The sequence below is a fragment of the Thermobia domestica genome, chromosome 9 (genome assembly GCF_964235325.1).
Source record: "Thermobia domestica chromosome 9, izTheDome1.hap1.1, whole genome shotgun sequence".
Taxonomy (NCBI): domain Eukaryota; kingdom Metazoa; phylum Arthropoda; class Insecta; order Zygentoma; family Lepismatidae; genus Thermobia; species Thermobia domestica.
In genome coordinates this window covers 201,773,188-201,800,242 of record NC_137462.1, presented here as the reverse complement: position 1 = coordinate 201,800,242, position 27,055 = coordinate 201,773,188, and the positions used below count along the sequence as shown (strand labels likewise).

The window sequence follows — 27,055 nt, the reverse complement described above, 5'->3', positions numbered from 1 at the left end:
TAGAATTTGCACCTAGTACTATACTGCATTAGTCACGCCGTAACGAAAGATGAAATTCAAACACCTGGCACTCGTAGCTGTTGAAGCTGTGTTGTAGCTACCTGTATATCACGCGGCCGGCGTTGGTACTCCTCAACGTAAATACCTCACAGCCCAAAGCCAGGAAACATCACAGACAGAAGACAGGGGCACAAGCAGTGCCTGACACTTCACGAACTCAAACCCGCCAAGACTCAACTCAACATGACCTTCAATTACGTTCTAGAAACCAAACCAATGCTAAGGCACAAACTTACCAACTTCCTATATGAAAACACAAGAAAAAAAACTAACTTTTTTGGTTCCAAAGTGATGACATAACAATAATACTAAAAAGGTTTTAATTTTCAGTAACCCAAACATTAATTAACTAGGGAACATAACAAAGCAAAAATAAATAAAAATAAAAATAAATGAAATTAAAAAGTAAAAATCTGACAAGTGAACTCTCCCTGACTGTTTTTTTTTTAATTTCAGTGAGGCTGTAAAATATGTCAATATCTTAGTAAAATATATATATTTCAATGTAAACAAGTTCTTTAAACAAAAGAAAGCTTTGTAGTAGAGCGCTTACCTCTGACGCGTTAGGTCCCTGGTTCGATTCCTGCTCCCGACAAATAGCCTTTTGGTGAACACTGTAGGTGTGGTTATTCTTAAGACTTTCCAGTTTCCTTACATTTTCTTGATTCCACCATTATCATGTATCTCATTGTCACCTTCTCTCTTACATTGATGTACAATCATGGGGCGTTAAACTAAAAGAAAAAAAATTGCAAATATCCTAGTAAAAATGAGTTTTCTAGACTACACAACTGGCCCCGCGTAGGGTAGTCGCCAGCGCTCTCGCCTTCGGTGCGAACGGTTCCGGGTTCGATCCCGGTGGGGAAACTCGGTCGAAAAAGTATCAAAAGATTTTAAGTCCAGCCATCCTGAATGAGGTTTCCTTGGGTTTTCCTCATTCACAGCAGGCAAATGCCGGAGTGGTACCTAACATATAGGTCCCAATCCGTTTTCTTCCTTCCCCAATCCTTTCTTCCCTTCCTTTCCCCGGATAGTGTACTCGCCGTGGAAAGTCATCCCTCATATGTGACGGGCTAACAAGGCCATTGATGTCGAAAGCCCAGAAATCTAAATCCTAAATCTTCACTACACAAGGAAATTTTCGCGCTGAAAACGGTTTATTAGCAATTATGTTAAGCAGTCCTGTAGTAAATCTGCACCAAGTACTAAATCGTCACATATAAAACGGAATGAATAAACACATAACATTCATTTTGCTACCTTGAAACGTAAAATGTTTCAAAACATTAATATTCAAAGATTTCTCAAAATTCAGATTCACCCATTCCATTCTCCTCAATCATTAACGAGTTACAATAGTAAGAATTGTCATAAACTACATTACTTAGTTAGTACTATATTAAAGCAAGTTACACTAAAAGAATATATAATTAATGGAATATTTAACTAAAATAATAGTTAACTATTGTACTTACCCAGGCTTTTGTTTCCTTCCTCTCTCCTTTTCCGTTTGTAAACAACCTCGTTTCGCAAGCAAAAGACGGTAGTTCAATGACGTCAGCCATGGCGAAAGAAAGAGTGTCTACAGGCGGTCAGGATCTCACACACAGATGGACGTATATAATATATAGCTGACGTATGAAACATACGTATACGTATGTAATATACAGAAGATTGTTAGATGTCAGATATCCTGCAGCAGCATAATGTAACATCTAAGCGGGTAAAAGGCAATACCTGTGTAGCATATGGATAAAGTACGCTCCGTACAGATTTCCTTAGTAAACATAACGAATCCTTGTATTTGTACAATATACCGCTGTCCGGATAATGGATTTTTCTCAGTGTGATCACCGAGAGACATAATCCCTCATACGTGATGGGATAAGATGGCCATAGATGCCGAAAGCCCAGAAAACTAATTCCTAATCCTAATTCTTATCGACGCTGGACTCGGGCTTCCATAGTATACATATATCACTTCGTGCCCGGGCCGTAAATTTTTAAATATACAAGCATATTTCTCGGGGCTTTTCGGGCTGAATTTTATAAATGTACCGTATAGTGACATTTATTGGACGTTTAGACCGTTCTTTCTGGAAAACCTTTAAAGCACAACTGCAAACTTAAACTTCTAATTGCTATGAATAAAAATACAATTTACCGTAAATTATAAAGTTTCTTTAATTCGGGCTTATTTCGGGCTCATTTGATTATAACATGAGCTCGGGCCTAAATGCTAAAACATATTCCGGACTCGGATCGTGCCTCACATTATACATTCACGGGCCGGGCGGGGCCCGGGCTAAAAATTCCGGCCCGTGCAGACCTCTACCTGCTGCGACGCATATACTCTGAGATTTGTGACCTAACGTTATCTCATGTGCAAAAAAAAAAAAAGCTATTTTTAGACTACCTGCTATATCATGTTAGTTATACTGTATAATAATCTCTCCTAAACTATGGCATGGCTCAGGTACGAATTTTGGAATTATTGTTCAAATTGTTGTTCAACGAAAAACATTGTGCGAAAGTCAGACATATACCTACCAATCGATAGCTTTCACTGAGTAGAACAAACTGAGGTACATCAGTGTAAAAGTTCATGCGTAATTTTCGAGAAATTGATCAAATAAATTATTTTGTAAACGTATAAATTGATGCTGAATAAAAACCACTCCACCTATTTATATGAAACTTTAAACTGAAGCATACTCTCAAAAAACACTTCATCATTACGCTATGAAGACGACAGTATGTAGTATCGTTCTTTTTTTATATTATTTAACAGGTTTATACACATTTCTGGTAATTACTGACGATTACGGCCTTAAGCTCGACATGTATGACGGATAACGTCCCTCGGGGGACTCTATCCGGGGAAGGAGGAAAGAAGAAACTCGCTTCAGACCTGTCTGTTAGTTACCATCTAGGAATTTCTCTGGTGTGGACGAGGACAGTCTAGGGAAAAAAACCTTACTTAGAATAGCTGACCTGAAAAATGTGTTACTCCTTTTCGAAAAAGTATTACTGCTGAGAATCGAATCCGAGACTGTTTCCACCAAAGATTACAGCGTTATCGAATACGCTACGCGGGGCCACTCGTAGGATAGTTAATAAGATATAACCCAAACTGATGATTAATTCTTAAACGTTAATTTATATTTAACACAAGTATCGTTCAAAGATAAGATATGTATCAGGTGATAGATCGCATAGAGCTTACCAAACTGCTTAAGACCCTGACTTACTAAAAATAATACAAAAATTTACCATTTTTCTTTGGCTTGCTATTCATAAGTGAAAGGAGATAATGAAATGCAACTTACCACAATCATAGATAATGTTATTCTACAACAGAAATTATGAACCAGAACAATTTTCAGTGTTGACATCCATAGAAATCACAGTAATACCAGAATAGCATCTCCCCTATAATCTAGGTTAAGGCAGCAACTACAGTAACGAACTCAACTACATTTGAATACGTATCATGTTGTCTTGGTATCCTGTAAACTACTTTTTAAATAACATTATTATTTAATTTTAATAACTGTATGTTAAAGCTGTTTTGTTTATTACAAACTAAATACAACTATTATCTTGATGTCTCTGAGAAAATCAAGAAATTTTGTGGCTCTAAAATTTCAATCATTCATGCCCAATATTAATTGATAGTTCTGCTGTATCAGATTGTTTCTACTCCTACATATATATATATATATATATATATATATATATATATATATAAAATCATAGGTATTCTGCCTTTATTGGCAGGTCACTTGCCTCAGCTGAGAAGCTTCCATGCTCCACGGTCCTCCGCTAACATTTTCGTCTTCGCGTATGATCTTTCTGTTTCAATATCATCCATTAATTGTAGTCTCCTTCGCCCCCTCCCTCTCTTTCCCGCCACCATACCCTCTAGGACGTCCCTCATGATACAATCTCTTCTTAGGCAATGTCCCAACCAGTTTCTCTTCCTCTTCCTAATAATATCTAAAAGTGTTCTTTTCTCACCCACCATTTCTAACACTCTCTCATTCGTTTTCCGCTCGACCCAACTAATTCTTTCCATTCTTCTCCACACCCACATTTCGAAGGCTTCCAGTCGATTTTCGTCACCTTTACGTAATGTCCACGTTTCCGCCCCATACAGTACAACACTCCACACGAAACATTTTATGAGTCTTTTTCTCAACTCTTTATTCAAGATCCCACAAAACAGACTTTTCTTTCTTTTAAAGGCTTCTTTCGCCATTCCTATCCTTGCTTTTATTTCACGTTCGCATTTCATGTCATTACTAAAAATACTACCCAGGTATCGAAAACTATTCACTTGTTCTATTTTCTCCCCTCCTACTTTTATATTTGACACAGACCTCTTCGTTATAATCACCATGGCTTTTGTCTTTCTAACATTTATTTTCATCCCATATTCTTCAAGGCCCTTTCTCATTTTTTCTAACATTTTATTGATTTTCTTTTCAGATTCTGCAACAAGCGCCATATATATAATGACAATATGGCCTTGTGTCCATCTTGAATAAAGAAAAACACAGCTTTCTTACAAGGTTGGCTGAGGAAGTATAGTACTTCCTTCTCAGACTACACTCTACAACTGAAATCAGAAATAAAATTATATACAATAAAGAAAGGAGATCATTAGTTGTTTCCACCAATCAGGAATCACTCCTCATTAAAAGTTCACTTTTCTTTTAAAAACACTACCTCCCCTCCGGGGGCGAGCGTAACTGCCTTTCACCTGGCAAGATTGATGAGTAACAACGTAACAAACAACTATGAACTGATAATACCCGGCAACACCTTTCTAACAATAAAATTCGTGAAAACAAGACCTCGAAAACACCTGCTTGAAATAAAGAGCTAAACAAAATAAAAAATTATAAAGCCTGAGACCTTATAAAAACATTAACAAAATGCAGAAAACCATAAGTAAATAATGAAAACATAAAAATAAGTAAATAACAAATTAAATAAATAAAGGTATATAAAAGAATAAATACATAAATAAATAAACATTATAGTGTCCTTATATTTTACCCCTCTTCTTTCTCCGTTCTTCCTTTTTCAAAACGTCCTCCCACTTTTCATTAATACTATAACCACTATTTCAGTTCATAGCTTTATCGGCTACCTCTTTTATCCTCTTAGCTTCTTTCCACTTCCTAACCAGTTGTCTCCACTCATACTACATTACCGTTGCTCCTTCCCAGTTCACTTCACGACCGGTTTCACTGACGTGCTTGAAAATAGCATTAGTGTCTCTCTTCAATCTGACATCATCTTTATGTTGCTTTAAACATTAGCGATAAATTTCTTAGATATGAAAGTAACGAATTCAGAAATTTCAATTATGTTGTATAAGATTACAATTTCTTTTAAAAATAAGACAAACTAAAAAAAATAATATCAGCCTTCTTATTTATCTTCCAATGGCTCTGCTCCGGGAACTTACTGTACTGTGTATAGCCACTTACTCTTTACCTCAATCTTCTAAACTTTGCTTGACTTATAGTTTTACAGTGCTATGAACAAATTTTAAACGAAAGAATAGTGAACTGAAATACTAACATTTTTTGAAAAGCATTTTGAAAGAGTTTTGTGATGATTATTTGAGAGAATGTTTTCTCAGTAAAAGATTGGTTACGAGCCTAAAACATAAGCTACACTACCGGTAATTATTAGGTATTTCAGAAGTAAAGACTGGTTCGCTACATACCAATAATAGCAATGCTCCTGGAAGGTGCTTCCTTTGTCACTGGAAAAGAAAGCAATAATCAAATACATTGTGCCCAGGGCCGCTATCTGGAAGTGGAGAGAGAGAGAGAGGAGCAATTGCCTCCTGAGCTTTACATAAATATGTAAGTTAATAGTATACTGACAGGCTAAAAGCACACAATTCTTATCGATGGAGAATTTTGCCCCTTCTCTTAGAGTAAAATCTGAAATGACGCTGATGAAAATATCTTCACTGCAAGTACTATATACGTAAGGATCACAACATTTTCAACTATTTAAAGTTAGTACATTCGTTTTGGAAGTTCTAACTGGCAATAAGTGAAGCAAGAAGAAACTTAGGTGATAAATTGTTACACATAAATACCGTTTGTTTTCATTATTGAATTTACAACTGCTCATACCAATTTGAGCACTTACTACACAAAGGACTTCATTATTATTATTATTATTATTATTATTATTATTATTATTATTATTATTATTATTATTATTATTATTATTATTATTATTATTATTATTACGAAAAAGGTTTTGATAAAAAAATACCGGACTTTATGAAATCATTTTCTTTTATTTGGTGTTGCTACTGAGACAATTGTAACTAGCTGTGTACATTTAACAAATAGCTTAATTAACTGTTTTCAAATAATTTACTCATTTTAAGTGAATATATTTTGAGGTTTATTCTCACTAAAGCTAATATCACTATTCAGTTTGCTAGCGAAGACTAAGACAATATAGACCCTACAATCGTTTCCAACTTACTGTATTACATTTCTTTAGTACATAATATAAAAAAAACATAAAGAGTTGATGGATCTTATCACGTAGGTTTAAAAATTTAAGTATCCTTATTTTGACGAACGGAAAATAAAATAAGGTACTTAATAAACTTAAAATGTATTAAAAGTTCATATAACACAATTTACACAGTATTCTTAACAAAACATTTTTATTAAATTTTAGTTTTAGTAAAACGCTTGAATAGATCGTTTCAAATTTCTCGGGTACAAAACGGGAAATGACTTCTGAAGGACTATGAGTCATACACTTAGTCCTAACATTAAGATTATTCTACTTTAATATCTTGGAAACTTTGGTTATATTAAACTTAATTCGATTTTCAGCAATGTTCCTGTATCTTTTCTGAAGCTACAAATCTTGATAAAGATTTACAAATCAAAATGAAATGAAATCTTTCAGATTAACGTCGCGCTCGATTATACCTGTAAGGTTAGGGGAGGCAGATAATTAAGCCAAGTGAATGATCATGAACGAATTAGTGAAATGATAAAGTGAGAGGAAACGGGAGCACCCGAGAAAATCCAAGTAATCAAACTTTCGTAATGAAATTCTATGTAGGTAGTTAGAATTCCATTACATCCTCAATTTTAATTAATTCAAAGTCATAGTTTAAAATTCAATAAACATATATTAAAAATAAGACAACATAAATAGTGTACTTAAAGCAACAAATTATTAGAATCATCTGCAGAATAATACAAGAGGAAATAAATAAATCCATAACATTGAATATATATATAAACTGTAAATGACATTAAGAAAGAACAACCCATCACCTGGGAGGTAGCATCTCAGGAAGAAACTTCTGTTGCACATCTAGAGTCTCTTTCTACAGATAACCGATCATTGAAATTACAACCTTTTGTGTAAAACTAAGAAACTATACGATTTTACAGTATATTTTTCTAATTACTGAATTATAGTTTCTAAATTGTATTGCATTCTATGACTTTACTTTAAGATTCTGATTCTCGAGATAAGTTAATGATAAAGTGGATTTCTAAGAGAATAGCGCATTTTCTGGATAATGACAAAATGAAAGCTAAGCGTCCTAACTATCTGATATTCAGTATTCTTGTAACCATCGCAAAATAACTATTGAACATTTCAAAAATCTCGAAGAAAAATCCAAAGGTAAAACACATTAGAATCAATAAATTTCATTAACCCCTTCAGTGCGTAATTTTCAGATGCGAACCGCTGTAAACAAGTGTAGTTTTTATTTAGAACTTTGGAATTTGTTACCTTTTAATAACTTTGGAACCTCTCACGCAATCACAATGAAATTTTCGGCATTATGATCTTTGTTGCTTCTAATTAGCTACTACAACTTGTCACTGTCGTACTTATGGTTATCATCATTATCATCATCATCATCATATGGTTAGGTTACACAAAATTTGAGAATGCCTCAACAGATCAGGCCCAAATTTTTCTGTGTGGTCTCTTGGGGTTCCTAGGTGAGCGCAAACTCGCTAAATATTGTCGGGAATAACATTACTCATACTATGAGCAAGTATATTCGCCATACGCAATAAAAAATAGCCAAAGCAAAATGAAAGCGTATATATACGCCATCCGTACAGCAGGTGCGTTTTGAAGACACGAGTTAACTAGCCACCCACACTGAAGGGGTTAAACTGAGCAAAATGATATCTTGTCAATTCTCATGTGCAGTTTTTGAGAACGTCAATAGAAACAACTTTCTGTTTTTGTTAACCTTTATGTATTCTTTGTGATAATCATGCCAACCTATTAAAAGGAAATAGATCCTGACATATACACTAATCTTAAAACGAACGCAAGGTATTGGAACGAAATTGTAGACTGTCACGTTGGGGCTCTGATGACCCCCTAATTATCACAGAATCATGGCTAATACTTTGCTGAAAACCTTATGAAACACGAGTATAACGAGGTTATATTTATGCAATTCCCTCCCTGTTCGTAGAAGAAGAATAAACAAAACTCCTTTTAAAAATATTTTTAAAAATATAGAATTTTAGGATCTAGGTAAGGGTGACTCCACGCTCACAAAATGATGCTCATGTGTAGGCAACATGCTTGTGACAATAATGTAAAGAAAATGATGGCCATTGCTGTAATCCAAATCGAGATTTAAAAAAAATCAGATCAAAGTTCCTTTACAAACGCCCTAGTACATAATTTTGACGGGCTGTTGCTGATCTTTGTGTTTGCTGCCCTGGTGACCCTCCTAAGTATTACAAGGATATGATTGATAAATCGATGGAAAGCTTGTGGAACAGAGATTCCAACGAGGCAATTCGTAGAAGAAGTCTTACACAAACCGTCTAGAAAATAAATGAATCGCTGATTTGAGAAACGGTTTAAGTGATTAATGTCAATAATGTCGTAAGTCAATGACTTGTGTCGTTTCTCAACTCAGGAAAACTTGTTGCAGCTCGATATTGCATAAACTATTAGTGTGAGTTGTGACATATTACAACCCAACGATGTAGCTACCCTTCAAGAATCAAAGCTACATGTAAACTCATTTTCGGCATATTGTTGACTTATGACGTTTCTCAAATCAGCGATTCAAATGTAAGTTACGTCAAAAAACTGAGACTCAAAAAATGAGCAAACTTTGTATCCCCTTCTTCTTCCATATAGGTCTAAGCAACAAGTTCATTTACAGGGTATTACCAAGTAATGGACTACTTTATTGTTTCACATATCATTGTTTATGAGTATACTCCCAAGGGTGAGGGGAATGGCCTCCCAAAAAATCTGATGCAAAAAAACACAAATTTTAGCCTCTCCTCCTCCGCCGTGTTACTTTCCAGATACATAAAAAAACATATCGGCGGGAAGGTTCATCTTTCGGCAATACAACGATACCCAAATCAAATCCCTATTCTTCATTCAACGAACCTTCTGATCCTGATTTAAACATTGCAGAATGGTATTACTCCGCCAGTCATCGGATGATTGACCATAAGTCAGCTATCGGATGATTGGCTTCTTTCGAGAAGCACGTTCTTGTACCACACAGTTTACAAAACAAGACCACTACTAGAAATATTGTGATTTTGCAGACGAAACTATTAATTTGAAGCATGGCTATTTTGCATTATAAAAGCGAGCAATAATTACTACATATTGAAGTTGTAATTTCTACTTTTTTTCCTTAATTGCGATTAAAATAATAATAATGCTATTTGATGATATGATTGCGATTTTAAAAGTAAACAAAAGCGAAAAATAAAAACATGTTAACATACCTATTGCGAATCTGACATGGGTTGAATCCCTTCCATATTTGTGTCCTCGCTCTCACTGCTATTTGTGTCAGCAATATTTATAATCAAACAGTCAACAACTGAGTCACATATCCCATCCAATTCTAAGAATTTTTCCTCTTCGCCTACGACATGTTTAATACACTCTTGCCACTTATCAGTTGTTACCTGCTCCAAACCCTTTTGAACCAAGCTCTTAACGTCCTTAAATTTGAACGTGGTATTGTTACTTTTAACATAACCCTTGACCTGACTCCACACCAACTCAATCGGGCTAAAAAGATAATGGTAGGGAGGAAGTCTTAAAATAATGTGGCCAGCGTTTTCTGCCATATTGTCAATAATAAATTTATCATATTTTGATTTCACATTTGCTGCGTTTATCACCTGAATTAGCTCGTGTTTTATCATGTCCTCTGTGTATGGTATGCCTGTACTTTCCATCCATTCAATGATATCGTTCTTGACCCACGATCTGTTTGGAGTGCACTCTGACTTTACAATGTGATACGGCGCATTGTCCATGACAACCACACTGTTAGGTTCTAGTTTCGACAAAATTTTTCGAAACCAATTGCTAAACACATCACTTGCCATACCTTTGTCACAATAATCTTCCACTTTGATGGATTCAAACAGCAAGACCCCTTAGTCCAAAAAAATGTCTTTACTTCCAATATGTAGGAGAATCAGACGCTTGCCCTTTCCTGTAGGATTTTTCAATCTTTAGGATTTTTTATTCAAGCAAGTCTCATCAAGGTAATATATATATATATATATATATATATATATATATATATATATATATATATATATATATATATATATATATATATACACCTTGTTGCCTGTAGGAATGAATTTTCTTCAGGTATTCCCTATGCCAGTGTATTATATCTTCAAGATCATTTATTATTTGTTCTCGATTTCTGCGGACAAATTGGAACCCGATTTCACACAGTACAATATAAAAACTTGTTCTTTTGAAATTATATAATCTTCATCACTATTTACAGCGGATAGCAGTTTTCAGTTTCGGGAGTTTTCAGTTTATTGATTGTCGGTGGTTAATTTCTCACATAAAATTTATGATTCGCGCGAAGGCGGGGCAAAACCACTTTCTGCGCATGCGTATTGTCTTTTATTGCTTAATTCAATTTACTTCTTAGATACAGTGTTGTTTCTATTATTTAATTATAAGGAAATTGCATTTCTGGTAATGAGTCTTATTAGCAACAAAAGCATTTAAGAAACAGCTTACTTGATAATCCACTATTTTCTTCTACAGCATCGATGTTGATAGACTCTCTAACCAATGAAATGAAGCAATCACCACGTGTAATTTGTTTATATGAGGTACTGAACGTTCCTTGAATAAACTTTAGCTTAATTGGGGGTTGAGGTATTGAGGTTTAAACCTGGACTCAGCAGTTCCGTCAATGCCAATAGGCGTTTAAAGCCTAATGAAACATTTTATTAAGACAGCAAGAGATCAGGATACAGTTTGGTTAATAATATATAGTCCAATATTATGATTACCTCTTAAACATTTATTTTTGTTTAACTGTGAAGTCTTTATGAAGGTAATACATATTTCAATCCATGGATCAGATTGTGATGAACAAAATGACATACTTGAAGGCAAATTCTCATGTGTAATTTTCGAGAAAATCTTTAAAAAAAGAGGGGCGTGTCGTTTGTTGCTAATCATATATAGTTGACAGTTTTTATTATGATGTATAACGACTCACCAAGGGTAGTCGTCAACCTGGTTCTGTCGAGGATATATAAATCTTGAGTCGTAGTAATAGTTTGCATGTAAAAATATCTTTAATAATTATACATATTTATTATTCTCACCTTTTCTATCAAAATTATAAAGTCGATGAACGGAATTCAATGGTTTATTAGTTGATACACTTTATAATATATTTTCATTCAAACTGTCATGCACACAGACATGATGATTAGGTATCCATAAACAATTACATAGCAACCATTTACATAATAATATCCCATAATATATATTTTTTACATATATTAAAAACATTCTTCTTTTGTTATTTTTACATTAACATTATATTAGGTATAGTGCCTGTGTATGAGCACTTTCCGCCTAAGGTGTAGGTAATTATTAAACTATCCAAAGTATTTCGTTATATAAAATGTCGCCCGACAATTGGACTGAATATAAAAGTCATAAGCGAGCTTGGCTTTTATCTTCAAGAACCACTGGTCCGTTTACAATAATGGTCTTACATTGCATATATTCATCACATTTTGATCGCCCCTCGTATGTATCTTCATTACATATCATAGATATAGATACATTTATAACAAATCTTTCATTTCATTAATACTTATTTTTGACAATAAAGTTTCAACACAAATTAATATAATGAAAACAATTCTTGTGTTTAATCAATTATGAATTAAATTATAATCCTTCACGTTAATAAGAAAGAATTAAAATCATTGGAAACTTATCGTTGGTTAATGAAAATCAAAGAAAATAAAATTGACTAAAAATCAAAAATTAAACATAACCTACGTTCGAATGACCAAAAGGAAGAAAATAAATCTATTTTTACATAAACAGAAGACACCCTTTTGTGATTATTTTTTTTTCAGTCTTTTTCATTCCTATTTATTTGAGCAAGAATGTCAGGCGCAACTAACTCTTTCACTAGATGCATCCATTTTTCCTTTGTATACTGAGTAGGTTTCCAAACCTTTAACTCATCTATATTACGAAGTCCAATTGACGTACCCGTTTTAGCGTTCAACAATTCAAAAACTTTAGGATTTATTTCCTTAAAACATAAATAAGGACCTGAGAAAATGTCACAAAATTTATAAATCTTCTTTAACAACATATTACTTTGTGGATGTTGTTTAACAAAAACTAAGTCATTGACCTTGATCCGATATTTTCCTTCTTGCAAAGATTCTACTTGAGAATTACGTTTCAAAAATTTGTTATGTCTTCGGATTTTTACCATATTCACTAAATTGGAAGAATCTATGATTGTTGAATCTTCTAACTTGACATCAAAATGTTCCACAGGGAAAATCAAATCAGAACCATTATGTACATTAGCAGGAGACACGCCTAAAGTATCTGATATAGAATGATTCAAAAGGTACGTGATTTGATTGACATGCTTGATCCATTCGGCATGTTTGTCTTTACAAAAGTGTCGAAACAACATACCAAAATTGCGATGTACATTTTCCCGGTATCTATATGGAATTAAGGCTTGGTTACTATGGGTTTGTCTGTTTTAACTTTAAAAGAATAAACAAAATCCTTGCAACGCCCAGGACGTTCTGAAAATATATTTTTATGTTTATACAGGATATTCTTAAAGTCAGCTTTTACTGTATTATCTGTAAAATCAAGACTGCTTTCGAGTGATTTAACACGTTCAGAAAACAATACATCGTCTTTTAAATCCACCAAATTTTGTGTGTCTTCCATTCGTTGATCATTTAATTTACCACTTTCTGCACTAACAGAAACATTATTCACTACATGAGAAATATTATTATATTGACAAGCAATATTATCTAATTTTGGAAGCAGTTTCTGAACGATTTCCTGAGGTATACCAGGTATAGTCAACGTTTGGTTTTTAAAATCAAGCATGACACGTAATTGAGATAATAAATCTAAACCCATAATTAATTTCTCGTTAAGTTCCTTTATTACCAGAATAGGGATTGATATTTCAAAATCTTGAATAGTTATTGTCACACGAGTAATTCCAGCTACTCTCTTTTTATGTTTACCGGTAAAATCAACTATAATAAGGTTCTCAGCCTTTTGTAGCTTAGGATTCGAATAATTACTAGTAATTGCTTTCCACAATGAATACGATAATAGAGAGGCATTTGCTCCTGTATCAAGTAAAGCTTCAGTACTTAACCCATTGACTTTAATAGGTATTTTAGCTGTACTATATGATTTTAAAAATACAAAATTTTCTTCAATATTAAAACCATCATTGACAGTATCATCTTCGAACCAACAACGATTTACAACAGGTATAAATTGGTACTGACATCTATTAATTGCTATTTCCGAATAATTATTTACAGAGACGTCATGTGAAAGATCATTTTCATCATTAATATGAACATGTAAATTGGAAGATAAATGTTCATAAGAATTATCGCTTAAATTTGTAGATAAATATTCATGAGAATCTACAGCTGATATGGGTTTAATCCCTACCACATCAGCCGCAATTAGTTTAAATTCATACTCGTGTATGGTTCCAATAAAGTACACTGTACAGCACAATCATGATTATGTCCCGTATTACTGTTCTGTACAGGAATTACTTCGATACCTGGATCTTGATGCGAAGTGCCATCTCTTGACCTCCAATTACGTCTATCCACGTAGTTTGCTGCATTCCTGGAATTTCGCCATACATTCCGTCTATTTTTAAACCTGTTTTGATTATATGGTCCAACATAAGGATTGCTACGATTAATTAGGTTAGGCTGATTCCCTACATAACTTTGCCTATTTTGCTCGTTTTGATTGCTAGAATTTACTCGGCTTAGGTTGTGTTCCGTATCGTTCACACTTCTGATATTTAGATTCCGAACAGGTACAAAATGATCTGAATTATTCTTATTTTTACCCCCTCCTGCTTGTTGATTCATAGCATGGTATTGAGTTTCATAGCATTGGACAAGCATTAATAAATGGTTGAAACTCATACACTGTGTAGAGAACAAGATCTGTTGTAACTTAAATGGGAGCAAATTTCGAATCGATGCTATTATTCTAGATTCCGATTGCAAGGGATTAACGACTTTTAATTCGTTGTATGTATTTACAACAAACTCTACAACAGATTTGTGCAAACGAGGATTGAAATGTTGATTTCTAATGGTGGCATCTCGATTTGCAAGCAAAAAGTCATTTTCATAATTCGCGATCAATGCCGCTTTGAATTCCTCATATGTATTGATGTGATCACGTACTGCTTTAAACCATAAAGAACATGGTGGGAGTAATACATGAGGGATTAATTTCATATATTGTGATCTATCTATACACATTATATTGCATTCGTCCTGAAATTTTTCCAGGAAAGAAGTAGCGTTTTCATTACATTTACCACTGAATTTACTCATAGCCCGTATTTCACTCATCTTAACACTTAACTTTACCTTTCTTTTATCATTCCGTGTACTTATTGGGTGACAATTCCTATCCATGACGTGATGTGTCGTTGCACCATCCATTTTTCGCCCATCTGTACTCTTCGGATGAATTTCTTCCAAGATAATATCCTCATCAGACACAGGTGAAGGCGAAGTCATCTCTGGTGCGTGGGGAAACTCCAAGCGATCACTACCCATATTATTGTGGTATGTGTGGTCCTTAACCTGTAGCGTCCTAATTTCTTCCTGTAGAGTAGCTATCAATTGCGTATTTGCACGTATGTTGTTAGAATTATTGACAACCTGAATCTTTTGCTGTTGAACAGAAGATTCTATTACTTCTAAATCCTTTTTTACATCACTGATTTCTTGGATTTGGTGGTTGTGCTTATCTTGACAATCCTCAGATATTCTTTTTAACTTTTCCTCGAACTGCGAGATGTGATTCATAGCCTGGACAATTGACTGTTTCGTTTCATCTGACTTCTGTTCCATTCGTCTACTTAATTCCTCGTATTGCTTGTTGGATTCTTCAGACTTCTGTTCTATCTTCTGTTCTATCGTCTGCTTCAATTCCTCGTATTGCTTATTGGATTCTTCAGACTTCTGTTCTATCTTCTGTTCTATCGTCTGCTTCAATTCGACCAAATTTTGTTTCATGGCTTCAAAATCGTCCTTACGACATTGTTCTTGCCGCTGTAAGGTTAGCAAGATTCGTTCTTCGAATGTCATTCCTGGTGCTACACTATGTTCACCGTTATCACTATTATTGGATTCATTCTCCATTGCTTCACCGTTCATTGTTCTTATAATTATTCTACCACTTCTCAGTCTTGTGAAATTTGTATTCATTAACTTTATTACAAAAGTAAATTCACTCTTACTTTGCTACTCTCTTTTTATGTTTACCGGTAAAATCAACTATAATAAGGTTCTCAGCCTTTTGTAGCTTAGGATTCGAATAATTACTAGTAATTGCTTTCCACAATGAATACGATAATAGAGAGGCATTTGCTCCTGTATCAAGTAAAGCTTCAGTACTTAACCCATTGACTTTAATAGGTATTTTAGCTGTACTATATGATTTTAAAAATACAAAATTTTCTTCAATATTAAAACCATCATTGACAGTATCATCTTCGAACCAACAACGATTTACAACAGGTATAAATTGGTACTGACATCTATTAATTGCTATTTCCGAATAATTATTTACAGAGACGTCATGTGAAAGATCATTTTCATCATTAATATGAACATGTAAATTGGAAGATAAATGTTCATAAGAATTATCACTTAAATTTGTAGATAAATATTCATGAGAATCTACAGCTGATATGGGTTTAACCCCTACCACATCAGCCGCAATTAGTTTAAATTCATACTCGTGTATGGTTCCAATAAAGTACACTGTACAGCACAATCATGATTATGTCCCGTATTACTGTTCTGTACAGGAATTACTTCGATACCTGGATCTTGATGCGAAGTGCCATCTCTTGACCTCCAATTACGTCTATCCACGTAGTTTGCTGCATTCCCGGGTTTCGGCACCAAAATTTTTATAACGACTCACCAAGGGTAGTCGTCAACCTGGTTCTGTCGAGGATATATAAATCTTGAGTGGTAGTAATAGTTTGCATGTAAAAATATCTTTAATAATTATACATATTTATTATTCTCACCTTTTCCATCAAAATTATAAAGTCAATGAACGGAATTCAATGGTTTATTAGTTGATACACTTTATAATATATTTTCATTCAAACTGTCATGCACACAGACATGATGATTAGGTATCCATAAACAATTACATAGCCACCATTTACATAATAATATCCCATAATATATATTTTTTACATATATTAAAAACATTCTTCTTTTGTTATTTTTACATTAACATTATATTAGGTATAGTGCCTGTGTATGAGCACTTTCCGCCTAAGGTGTAGGTAATTATTAAACTATCCAAAGCTCCTTTCAGGACGATGGGAAAGTAAATAACACCAACTAAAATGGTAGTCCCGAATGCCGTAATTATGAAAAAACATTAAAAGAATATTGGAAAAGCTAATTAATTTCAAACACGAAAATACCAAAGGAAACAAAATTATCCTAATAAGTGTTCATGAGAATATAAATTAATATTATTTGGATAACTTGTTTTGGTTAACATTTTATTGCTCCTTTAATCATGTGAAATTTATGTTTCAGTGACGTATTTTCAATTCGGACAATAAATAAGTAAATACGAATATTGTGAGAAGATTTATCCTACTACCATGTTCCTCGGAGGAAGGTCAGAACACTCAAGCTATTAGACATGTGTAAACAACAAGTATAATAGCAATGTAATGGTATTCCACATCAAGAAGTTTGGTTTGTATAGAGTGATATTTTCTAAATTATTAGGCGTATTAAAACCGAAAATAATAATAAATTTCTACATCTGGTTTTAGTAGAAAAAACTGAAGTAAAGACGTACTCTCTTTTTAACCTTTCAATACCTATTGACACAACTGCTGCGTCGAGCTTTTAAATCTCAATATCTCAGCTCCTAATTAAGTTAGGAAGATAATTTTGGTATCAGTGCATTCCTGAAAGATGAAGCTTATGTCTTACGCCGACGTACATTATATGTATGTGGGGATTCGTTTCCGTTTTGCCTAAAGACCCTCCAGTACTTTCTAGAAAATATTTTAAATGATCTTCTGCCTACTCTTTGGAGACAGGGAGGAACATTGAAGGGAACTTCAACACCAAAATGCTTGACTCCTAGCGTGTTTTTATGCAGATCGAAACTCATGTAGGTATATAATGGTTGTAGTAACGAGGTCGGGGACAAAATCCAAACGGTTAAAATCCAAGGAAAATTCTGACGAGGCGGATAAAATCCAAAGGACAGAATCATAGTAGCCCTAGTATATATTTGATGTACCAGTGCACGCTCTATATGATTATTTTTTCCTTCAACTGTCATATATTCTAAAATGTTATCTGTATTTTTTCGATTTACTGAAATAACCTTTTCTTTGTTTTAACGTACTGAAAACAAAATGAAACGTAAGCATGTTATAATAAAAGGACAGATTGGCTTTAATTACTTTTATATACTCATATGAAAAGTTTTGGGTACTCCTATTTATTATACATTTAATACGTTTGAAATACGTTCAGCATATTATTATAAGACTATTCATTTTAATTACGAAATGTAACTGTGATATTTGATATTTTTAATGCTCATCCTTAAGAGATAGCATCTAGCAGTCTTTTACTTTGAGTGTTGTATAAATATTTAATTCTGAAATGCTGATCAAGACCTTTTTTCTTTTTTTTTTATCAAATATCAAAGTGTGAATTATAAGTCTTCCGTATTTTATTGAGCTTTCATTGTTTTAAAAAGTGATTTCAGTGAAGTGACGAATTACAGATAACATTTTAGATGCATGACAGTATTGAAGACAAATATAGCTGTGGCACATTTTACGTACTGCGAACCTTAGCATGTTGGAGATGAACTACTGAAAAACTAAATAAAATTTTGCTGTGAAATAACTTGATATTAGACCAAATTAAGTTTGTTTTATGTTTGTTTCAGTTACAATATTAAACGACTTTCCTGCAACTGAGTCAATCAATTTTCCATTTTCTGCAGATATTTTTAAAAAATTACATTCAGTTTTCATAAAGTAGATGTGAATAACATTTCTAATATCAAAACTGTATCCTAGTTATTTTTCCGAGAAGAATAAGTAAAATAACACCTAAAATGTGTGATGAAACTTGAAGAAATAATTATTCTTACAGTTAGAACTTGAAGAAATAGTTATTATCTAATCTGTTACAATTACTAAAGAAAATTCTCTAGAATAAATCCCTCGCAGCATAGAATTCCCCGTCCTCAAAGATTAGGCAGAACGGGAATTCCCGTTCTACCTAAAGATAAGATCACTTAAAATATTTTCTACAAAGTGCTGGAGAGCCGTTAGGCAGAACGGGAAGACACTGTATGTGGGGTACCACGGTAAAGGGAATAAAGTTTTATTTTTGTTTGATTTTTTATTTTTTACATCAGGGTTTTTGTGGGCCATTCCTCCACTTAGAAATACAGTTATAAAAATGGTATATGAAGCAAAGAAATAGTCCACTACATGGTAATACCCTGTAAATGTACTTATTGTTTATATGGGGGGAGAGAAGGGCAAATTTTTGTCTGTTTTTTTTTTTTTTTACGTGATTTACATTTATTTTCAGCACGGTTCCATATAAGACAAGATATCTCTTTACTCATCACTAAAAGCATAATTCTTGTTGCTGTACATGATGTGTGCAGCAAAACTGAGGTGCATATCACGTGGTACTATTATGTAGGAGCGGGGCGAATGTAAAATTCATTGAATTTTTCTTCTACGCATAACACTTTTTGAGAATATTTCCTACATAAAACAAGATCATTACGCTTTTCTTTTTAATAAAACACAAAAACTCTTATTTTCTTTGACACATACACACACTTAGAATAATTCCGTGTAGAAGGAAAAGAGTAACTAACATCATTTTCAACCCTATATTCTCGTCTAGAAGCTAACTTAAAAATCATGACTTTTTTGTTCCTTCTTCTTCTTCTCCTACGAATAAGACGAAAATTGCGCCAATGTTATCTCGTTGAAATTTGTGTTCCATAAATTTTCCAATTTTGATATATTAATCATGACTCTCTGGTAGCTAATTAAGGGGTCACCAGGGCCACCAACGTGAGAACTTACGATTTCATTGAAATCCTTGGCGGGCTTAGAAATGTTAGGACACTTCTTGATTGGAGGAAACAACTTCTCGCCAGCTGTTACGATTTTCCTTCTATAGCGATCAGTGTTGAAACCAGATGCGGTTTATCTCGACTACTTCCCGTTCTAAAGGAGAATTAAGACAGAAGGTGGTACTTGCTTCTAAGAATGCTAAAAACCGATTCTAGTAAACCAAATGCTTCTCACTTATCGTTTTTGCTCTGTAGATTAAAATTGAAACCGGAATTTGTAATAAATATCTAGTATATAACTGCTGGTTTTAATACAGAGTTAAGGACGGAGATAAAATATCTTCTTGGGCTCAAATATTCGACCATGCAGGTCTCAGCCTTGATGGTAAGAACTGCAGTATATACTTATATTGGTGCTCACGGCATCTCAGGCTGTTTCATTATAAAAATCTATTGTTGTTTTGTTATCGAGACGAGACGAGATGCGAGTACTGTCCCTTGTCGTGAGCAGAACTAAAATTATTCCACATTACTGTTTACATTTCTCATGGCTTTCACTTTCCAGTCTAATCACGCCAAGATTTCAAAACGAGTTAAAACGTTCTGAACGAGTGAACAGTTTATCAAACTCGACTCGACTCCCTCAAAACAGTGACTTGGCTTGGAACTCGACTCGAGAATTACCTTTGACTCGACCAGAAACTCGAGCCGAATTCGAGTCAAGTTTCAAGTCGAGTCGAGTTTTAGCTCGATTAGTGCCCATCCATAATTATTTTTCAGCATGGGACAACAAATAAGGCAGAAATTATGTCTGAAAAAGTTAAGACATGTTATTTTGATGAAGAAATGACACACCGAGAATCAAATGAATGAAGACTCGAGCTCGAATAGTTGATATAATCAATCCAATTCTGCAATAATGCTGTAGAATAGATATTTCGGCTGACTCTGGATCAACGAACCTCTTTGGATCGTCGGGTTTGATCCGGTCACTGGGCCTGTATACATCGCCGGGTCTGTTTGCTCAGCGGATCATACCGGGCCTGAGAAGTGAAACCCAGTCTTGGGTGACCCAGGCCAAAGTCTTGATTCAAGTGACTCAAGTGGCTCAAGTGACCGGTGACTTATATGACCCATTCACACCACTGCTACATACTGTTATATACTCGAATCTAACACACCTCCATTTTTAAAGTTCACAAGTTGTGCCAATTTCTTGTATTAAATTATAAGACGCATCCTGGATATTCAATGAAGCAGAATTTGACAGTACAAATTAAACATACGGGTTTACTTGTTCAAACTAAACATTTCAAATGTCAAGATTAAAAAGAGAACAAATGTATTATCTTATATATAATCTTACTGTGTCAACAGAGGACGTCCTGCTTTAAGAACTATCACTATCTGAACACAAACTTTCACTTTCATATTGTTTGCGATTCCAAGATGTACAATATGGAAAGTTTGTGTGAATATATATACTATATAGCAAGGGAGTATATATATTCCTTTGCTATACGGTACAATATTTGAGTCTGAGCAAGGGAATTGGTAGAGAAGGATGTGTCAAGTTTAAAATTTTAATTTTGATCTACCGTACATACTCGAATCTAAGACGTAATTTTTCTGCCAAAATGATCTACCGTATACCTGAAATTTTGGCAGAAAAATTACGTCTTAGATTCGAGTATATACGGTAGATCAAAATTAAAATTTTAAACTTGACATATCCTTCTCTACCAATTCCCTTGCTCAGACTCAAATACTCTCATTTTAAGAGTTGTTGATATGATACAACTTGACACTCAACACTCTAATTTCATACATATGATATTATATATATCACAAGGATAAAATGAAACGAAATGAATTTTTTCAGTGTAACGTCCCACGATTATACCCGTTAGGCTAAGGGAGATGATGATGAATGGTTCGCAAATGAATGATGACGGAATAATTGGTTGAACGAGAAGGTGGTAGGAAACGGGAGTACCCCGAGAATCAAGAGGGCCGGGGGGCCCAAAGCTCATGTGGGCCTCCATGTATTTTATGAATATGTTTATTTTATATGTATTTTTTATTGTTATATGTATTTTTTAAATGAATATACAAACCTACATCTGAATGGGCCCCCCAAAAGTTACAGAGAAATCGGCGCCCTTGCCTAGAATACCCTCGGACAGGATATCACAAGGATAAGAAAAGAATGAAGCTATTAAATTGACCAATAGCCAAATACTTCAATAAATATTACATACGCTTTCGCCTTAGAAAGAACTGTATTATTAGTCATTGGAAGATGAGTAATGAAATTCTAGTAAGTTTAATAAATATGTGCATTAATCTATTGTTTCTATTTATATACAAAACAATTAACCATTTTCTAATAATTTTAAGTTATCTTCTTTTTGTTATTAAAGCTCTCATCTGGAAAATATAGGAACAATTAAGCTATATTGCTTCTTCACAAAATTAAACGTAGATTTTTATTTAATTTCCTATTGTTGTTAGCTGAATAGCAACCATTGCTGGGCTTCAATGCTAAGTAACGTCTTTCTTTTAATTTCACATTGATTGGGAAATAAGGAAGCAAATTTTTCCAAAGTATATCTGGTTTATTATGGATATCTCCAGGCAGAACAGAGATCAATTTTGTTTTGTGAAGATTTTGGTTGTTCTATGTCGTAATTGAGGTGCTACATGGTTAAAGTTGAGGATCTGACGGCTGGTTTGAATAATTTACAAGTACGAGAAGCAATAAGATCTTCAACTTACGAGCCGTTGCAAGCTATAAGTTTTATGTTTGATCTCCGTAATAGGTGTAAACTACAGAACAGGTTCAACACATCTTTTAGTGGATGGCCTTCATACAGCAGCCAATAATGTCGCAGACGGAAGAGATTCCTCCTTCAGTTGAAGCTATCTGCTTCCCATAGGCTCCTTTTTGATTTTGAACAGAGTTTCATGGTTTATATTGAAATACGTGTGTATTTTTCAATACCTTCACTGTAGGAATGACAAAGAGAGAATATGGCTTTTTTTTTAAGAATCATCTTTGGACTAGATAACTCTGCCCATGTTTGATTTGGCCTTTGTATCCTTTATCTCCTCCAGGAGATGAAATTGTTAAAGTGTATTTCCATTGGCAATATTTTGGCTTCCGTCTCCTCGGATTACCCAGGAAGATGAAATTCTTAGTGCAAATGGTGGTCATTGCGGCAGTCACGGAGGTCGGAGGTGGTGGGGGCTGTTGCCCCATTTACATTTTTTTTTCAAAATCTTTTCTTCATTGTACCAGTTACAAGAATGCCATCGAAAGAGAGCGAGTGCCCGTGAAAGCTCAATATTTCATATATATTATTTCTATCCACAACTCTACACCAGGTCCACAGTCTTCAGTTCCGATTGGGGGCATTGAAGAGGCCCGAATGGTGAAAGGAATTGGTACTAAGGTCGTAACTTTGGATTTTTCCTATGAAACAGCAACTGGGATGAATACTTTCAATTATGATCCAGCCATAGATCGTCGTGGAAGAAGGCTGCAACCGTCTGTTCGATTGACAATTGTTACTTATGGATGATTTTATTATTTGGTTCACTTGTACGTGCCCAGTTATTGTATTTTCTATTAGTTTCATATTATTTGTTCCAATATTATATGTATTTCGGTATCCGTTTTAATAAACAGAACTCTATATTATTTATTTTCTTCATTTCAAAAATAAATATAAAGTGTTTTTATAAGAAAAGATCCAGCTAAGAATCAGAGATTAAATACATATGAAAAAAAAAGAGGTTACTCGAGTAAATTGCGTTACGTGAACCAACAATTTGTGGGGAAAATGTCCTGTATATAGATATAATTTTGAAAAATTTAAGATAATTAATTTTAAAAGTACATCTTAAGAAATTCCTTTCAGGTGCATGGTCAGTTATACAATTCAATCATTTAACATGTTCTGAGATTTCTAAGCGAAAAAAGGAAATAAAAGAAAATCCTTAAGTTTTACGTCCCACGATTATGCCGGCTAGGCTAAAGGATGTGATGATGAGAAATGAATGAAATGGTAGCATTAAGAAATTGGGAGGAAACGGGAAAACCCCAAGAAAACACACACACACGTTGTTTGTCCACTACAAAGTTCACTTGTACGAACTGAAATCGAACCAAAGACCCCATGCACCATAGATGAACGGTCTACCACTGAGCCACCGCGGTCCCTCCAACGGAAAGAGTGTAGTTTGTAAGTTGTATATGTTTTATTAATTTACTTCTTAAGAACACTGTTACCCGCGAGACGAGATGTACGTTCTGAAATTCGAGTTGAGACCAGAAATTTTCGTGTCTCGTGGCAAAAACTAGTGCATCCATCTAAGATAATTAAAAGTTTCTCAAATGTTAACATGATTCATAGTATAACAACTCTAACTTTCTAAAGTGATTATATGTACACTCATATCCAAAATTATTGTCGCATGTCTATAAATATGTTGTTGTAGGAATATAATTTGACAACGAATTCGCCCGGTATTTCTTATAATGTTAGTATGTGTATAATCGGAAAAGACATGTATGTGGCAAATTTCATGTCAAAAGAGCACTAAATAAGAACAATAAAACGAAAATAAAACTTTCTTTTCCATTTAGCAACATTTTGATTTACTCATTCAAATTTTCGTATTTATAATTCTTTTGCTATGAAATTTACCACAAATATACATTTCCCGATTATACACATAGTATCAGTCTTAAAAGTACCGTGCAAAATCATTATCAAATTATATTCTTACAAGAAGACAGTTATAGATATGCGACAATCATTTTGGGCTTGAGTGTACATAATGAGGAATATTTACAAAAGTCATTACACAAGATACTTCAATAGTAAATATTGTTTAAATGTTGTTATATTACATCTTTTGAAGACTTCTCACGAAGTATAAGAATTCTGATAACTTAAGGATAACATTTTTTTTTAAACATCAGGGCATAAATTTTGTACATAAAGTTAGAGCACGAGACGAGACAAGAAAATATTTCTGATAATTGAAACGAGACAGAACGAAGTCTTCTAGAAACCACACGAGACGAGAGTTCTACAAACATTTAAGACCAGAGCCGAGGCAAACTTATTTTTCGTCTTGTCTCGTCTCATGGGTAATATTAATTATCACCTATCTCATAATTACTATCTTCCTTAGCGTCAGTTAACAATCGTGTGACGTTAAACTAATTTGAATTTGAGTTGAGTTTAGCGTTCTTTATAGCAGTGAGTCTATGAGATTTGTAACAACTACAGTTTAAAGTGAAATCCGAAGCGTATGAGTTCCAACCCGGATTTCCCGCCTACACTATCTACATAGCCAAGAGAAAGCTCATTAAACTGAAATATGCCACCATTTTGTTTCTGCCATAATGGAGTCGATATTTTTTTTTTATTGTGAATCATAGGTGAGTAATGTGATATATGATTATGAGCAGAATTCTCTCAGAATGTCTTAAATGCAAACAGATTTCATGTAACTTAAGTTGGTAAAAAGTCATTGGTAACTGAAAATGGTGTTTAAGTCTTACACAATGTGTACTACATGTTATCCGTGCTAAATAAAGCATGCAGTGTTGCCAGACACGGCGAGCAAAATTACACACACCTTCCGTCCAAATTGCACAATTTTACACACAAGCTGGAAGACAGTACACATAACATTACACAATACATAACTACCTATCTATATGTATATTATGTCTAATGACGTACATACCTATACGTACACTCATGTCCAAAATGATTATCGCATATCTATAACAGGCTTGTTGTGTGAATATATTTGCATAATGATATCGCAGGGTACATTTAACACTCTTACTATGTGTATAATCGGCAGAAACATGTATGTGGTAAATTTCATGACAAAAGATCTGTAAATAAGAACAATATAACGAAAAAAAAACTTTTCTTGTTCATTTAGCAACATTTTGATGTACTCATTCTAATTTTCGTATTTATAATTTTTTTCTATAAAATTTAGCACAAATATACATTTCCCGATTATACACATAGTAACAGTACTAGAAGTACCTTGCGAGTTTATTATCCAATTATATTCGCACAAGACCGTTATAGATATGCGACAATCATTTTGGACGAACTTTGTGGTGGACAAACACCGTGCTCGTGGGTTTTCTCGGGGTTCTCCCACTTTCTTCATTCCACCATTTCACTCATCCCTCATCATCACCGTCTCCTTTAGCCTAACCGGCATAACCGTGGGACGTAAAACTTAAAGATTTCATTTAATTTTTTTCAATCATTTTGGACATGAGTGTACATTGACCAGCCATTGTTCAGGGATTCAGCGCGTGATTTACTATTATTATTATTATTATATATTATTATTATTATTATTATTATTATTATTATTATTATTATTATTATTATTATTATTATTATTATTATTATTATTATTATTATTATTATTATTGTAAAACCGTAACCTTCCCGCCCATTGTCACTTTCATTTTCCTTTCAACCACGCGCGCCGACTACGTGGGTGCTCCAGGGCTCCGGCACCCACATAAATAATCTTGTGGTTGCGGCGCACCCACAAGATTTTTAACTTGAACCCGGATTTGAACCAGTTTCTCTTGCGTTTAAATCAGTCGTGTTACCGACTGAGCTAGGGCAGCCCCAATTTATCCTTATAGTACCGATATATTTTACTTTCTCACAGCACAGGCCTTTATGACAATGTTCATAAAATATTTTAGCTAAAAGTAAATCAATCAAACATCGAGACTTCCCTGAAAACATATAGGCTAATATGACCCGCCATTGATATGCACCCACATAAATCTTGGAAAATCTGCGCCATTGCTTTCAACGTACTTAATGTTTTTAATTGGACATCGGCCACTCTGTCGTTCATCTGTTTGCAAAATGGCATTTTCTTCACAAGTGGTGAGAAGACAAGACCTTTTACCACCTCCGCCTCATGTTTTGACCAACATTGAGGGTCAACATTCATTCACATTGCTTGCTTGAACAAAGCATCTTTGCTTGGGGATGTCATGACACCCGCTTCTGAAAAACAAGAAGTGAGGTACCAAAGAAACACGATTGGTTTTATCATACTGTAGAGAAAATAACAAGATATTAACAATAATAAAAAATAACTTGTTATTTTCTCTGTGGTTTTATTGTGCTGGCCTGGAGTCGTG

The 27,055-nt window shown here is 34.0% G+C and overlaps 1 protein-coding gene across 1 annotated transcript; it reads right to left on the bottom strand.

The window, feature by feature from the left end:
• Positions 1-9,872: 9,872 nt before the first annotated feature.
• Positions 9,873-10,487, bottom strand: LOC145661126 (uncharacterized). Its single transcript, XM_081726576.1, has one exon. It carries the CDS (start codon positions 10,485-10,487, stop codon positions 9,873-9,875), a length of 615 nt encoding a protein of 204 aa, XP_081582702.1.
• Between the last annotated feature and the right edge of the window lie 16,568 nt (positions 10,488-27,055).

Coding starts and splice junctions, on each gene's coding strand:
- LOC145661126 (XM_081726576.1), bottom strand. CDS start 10,487: ATGGCAAGTGATGTGTTTAGCAATTGGTTTCGAAAAATTTTGTCGAAA.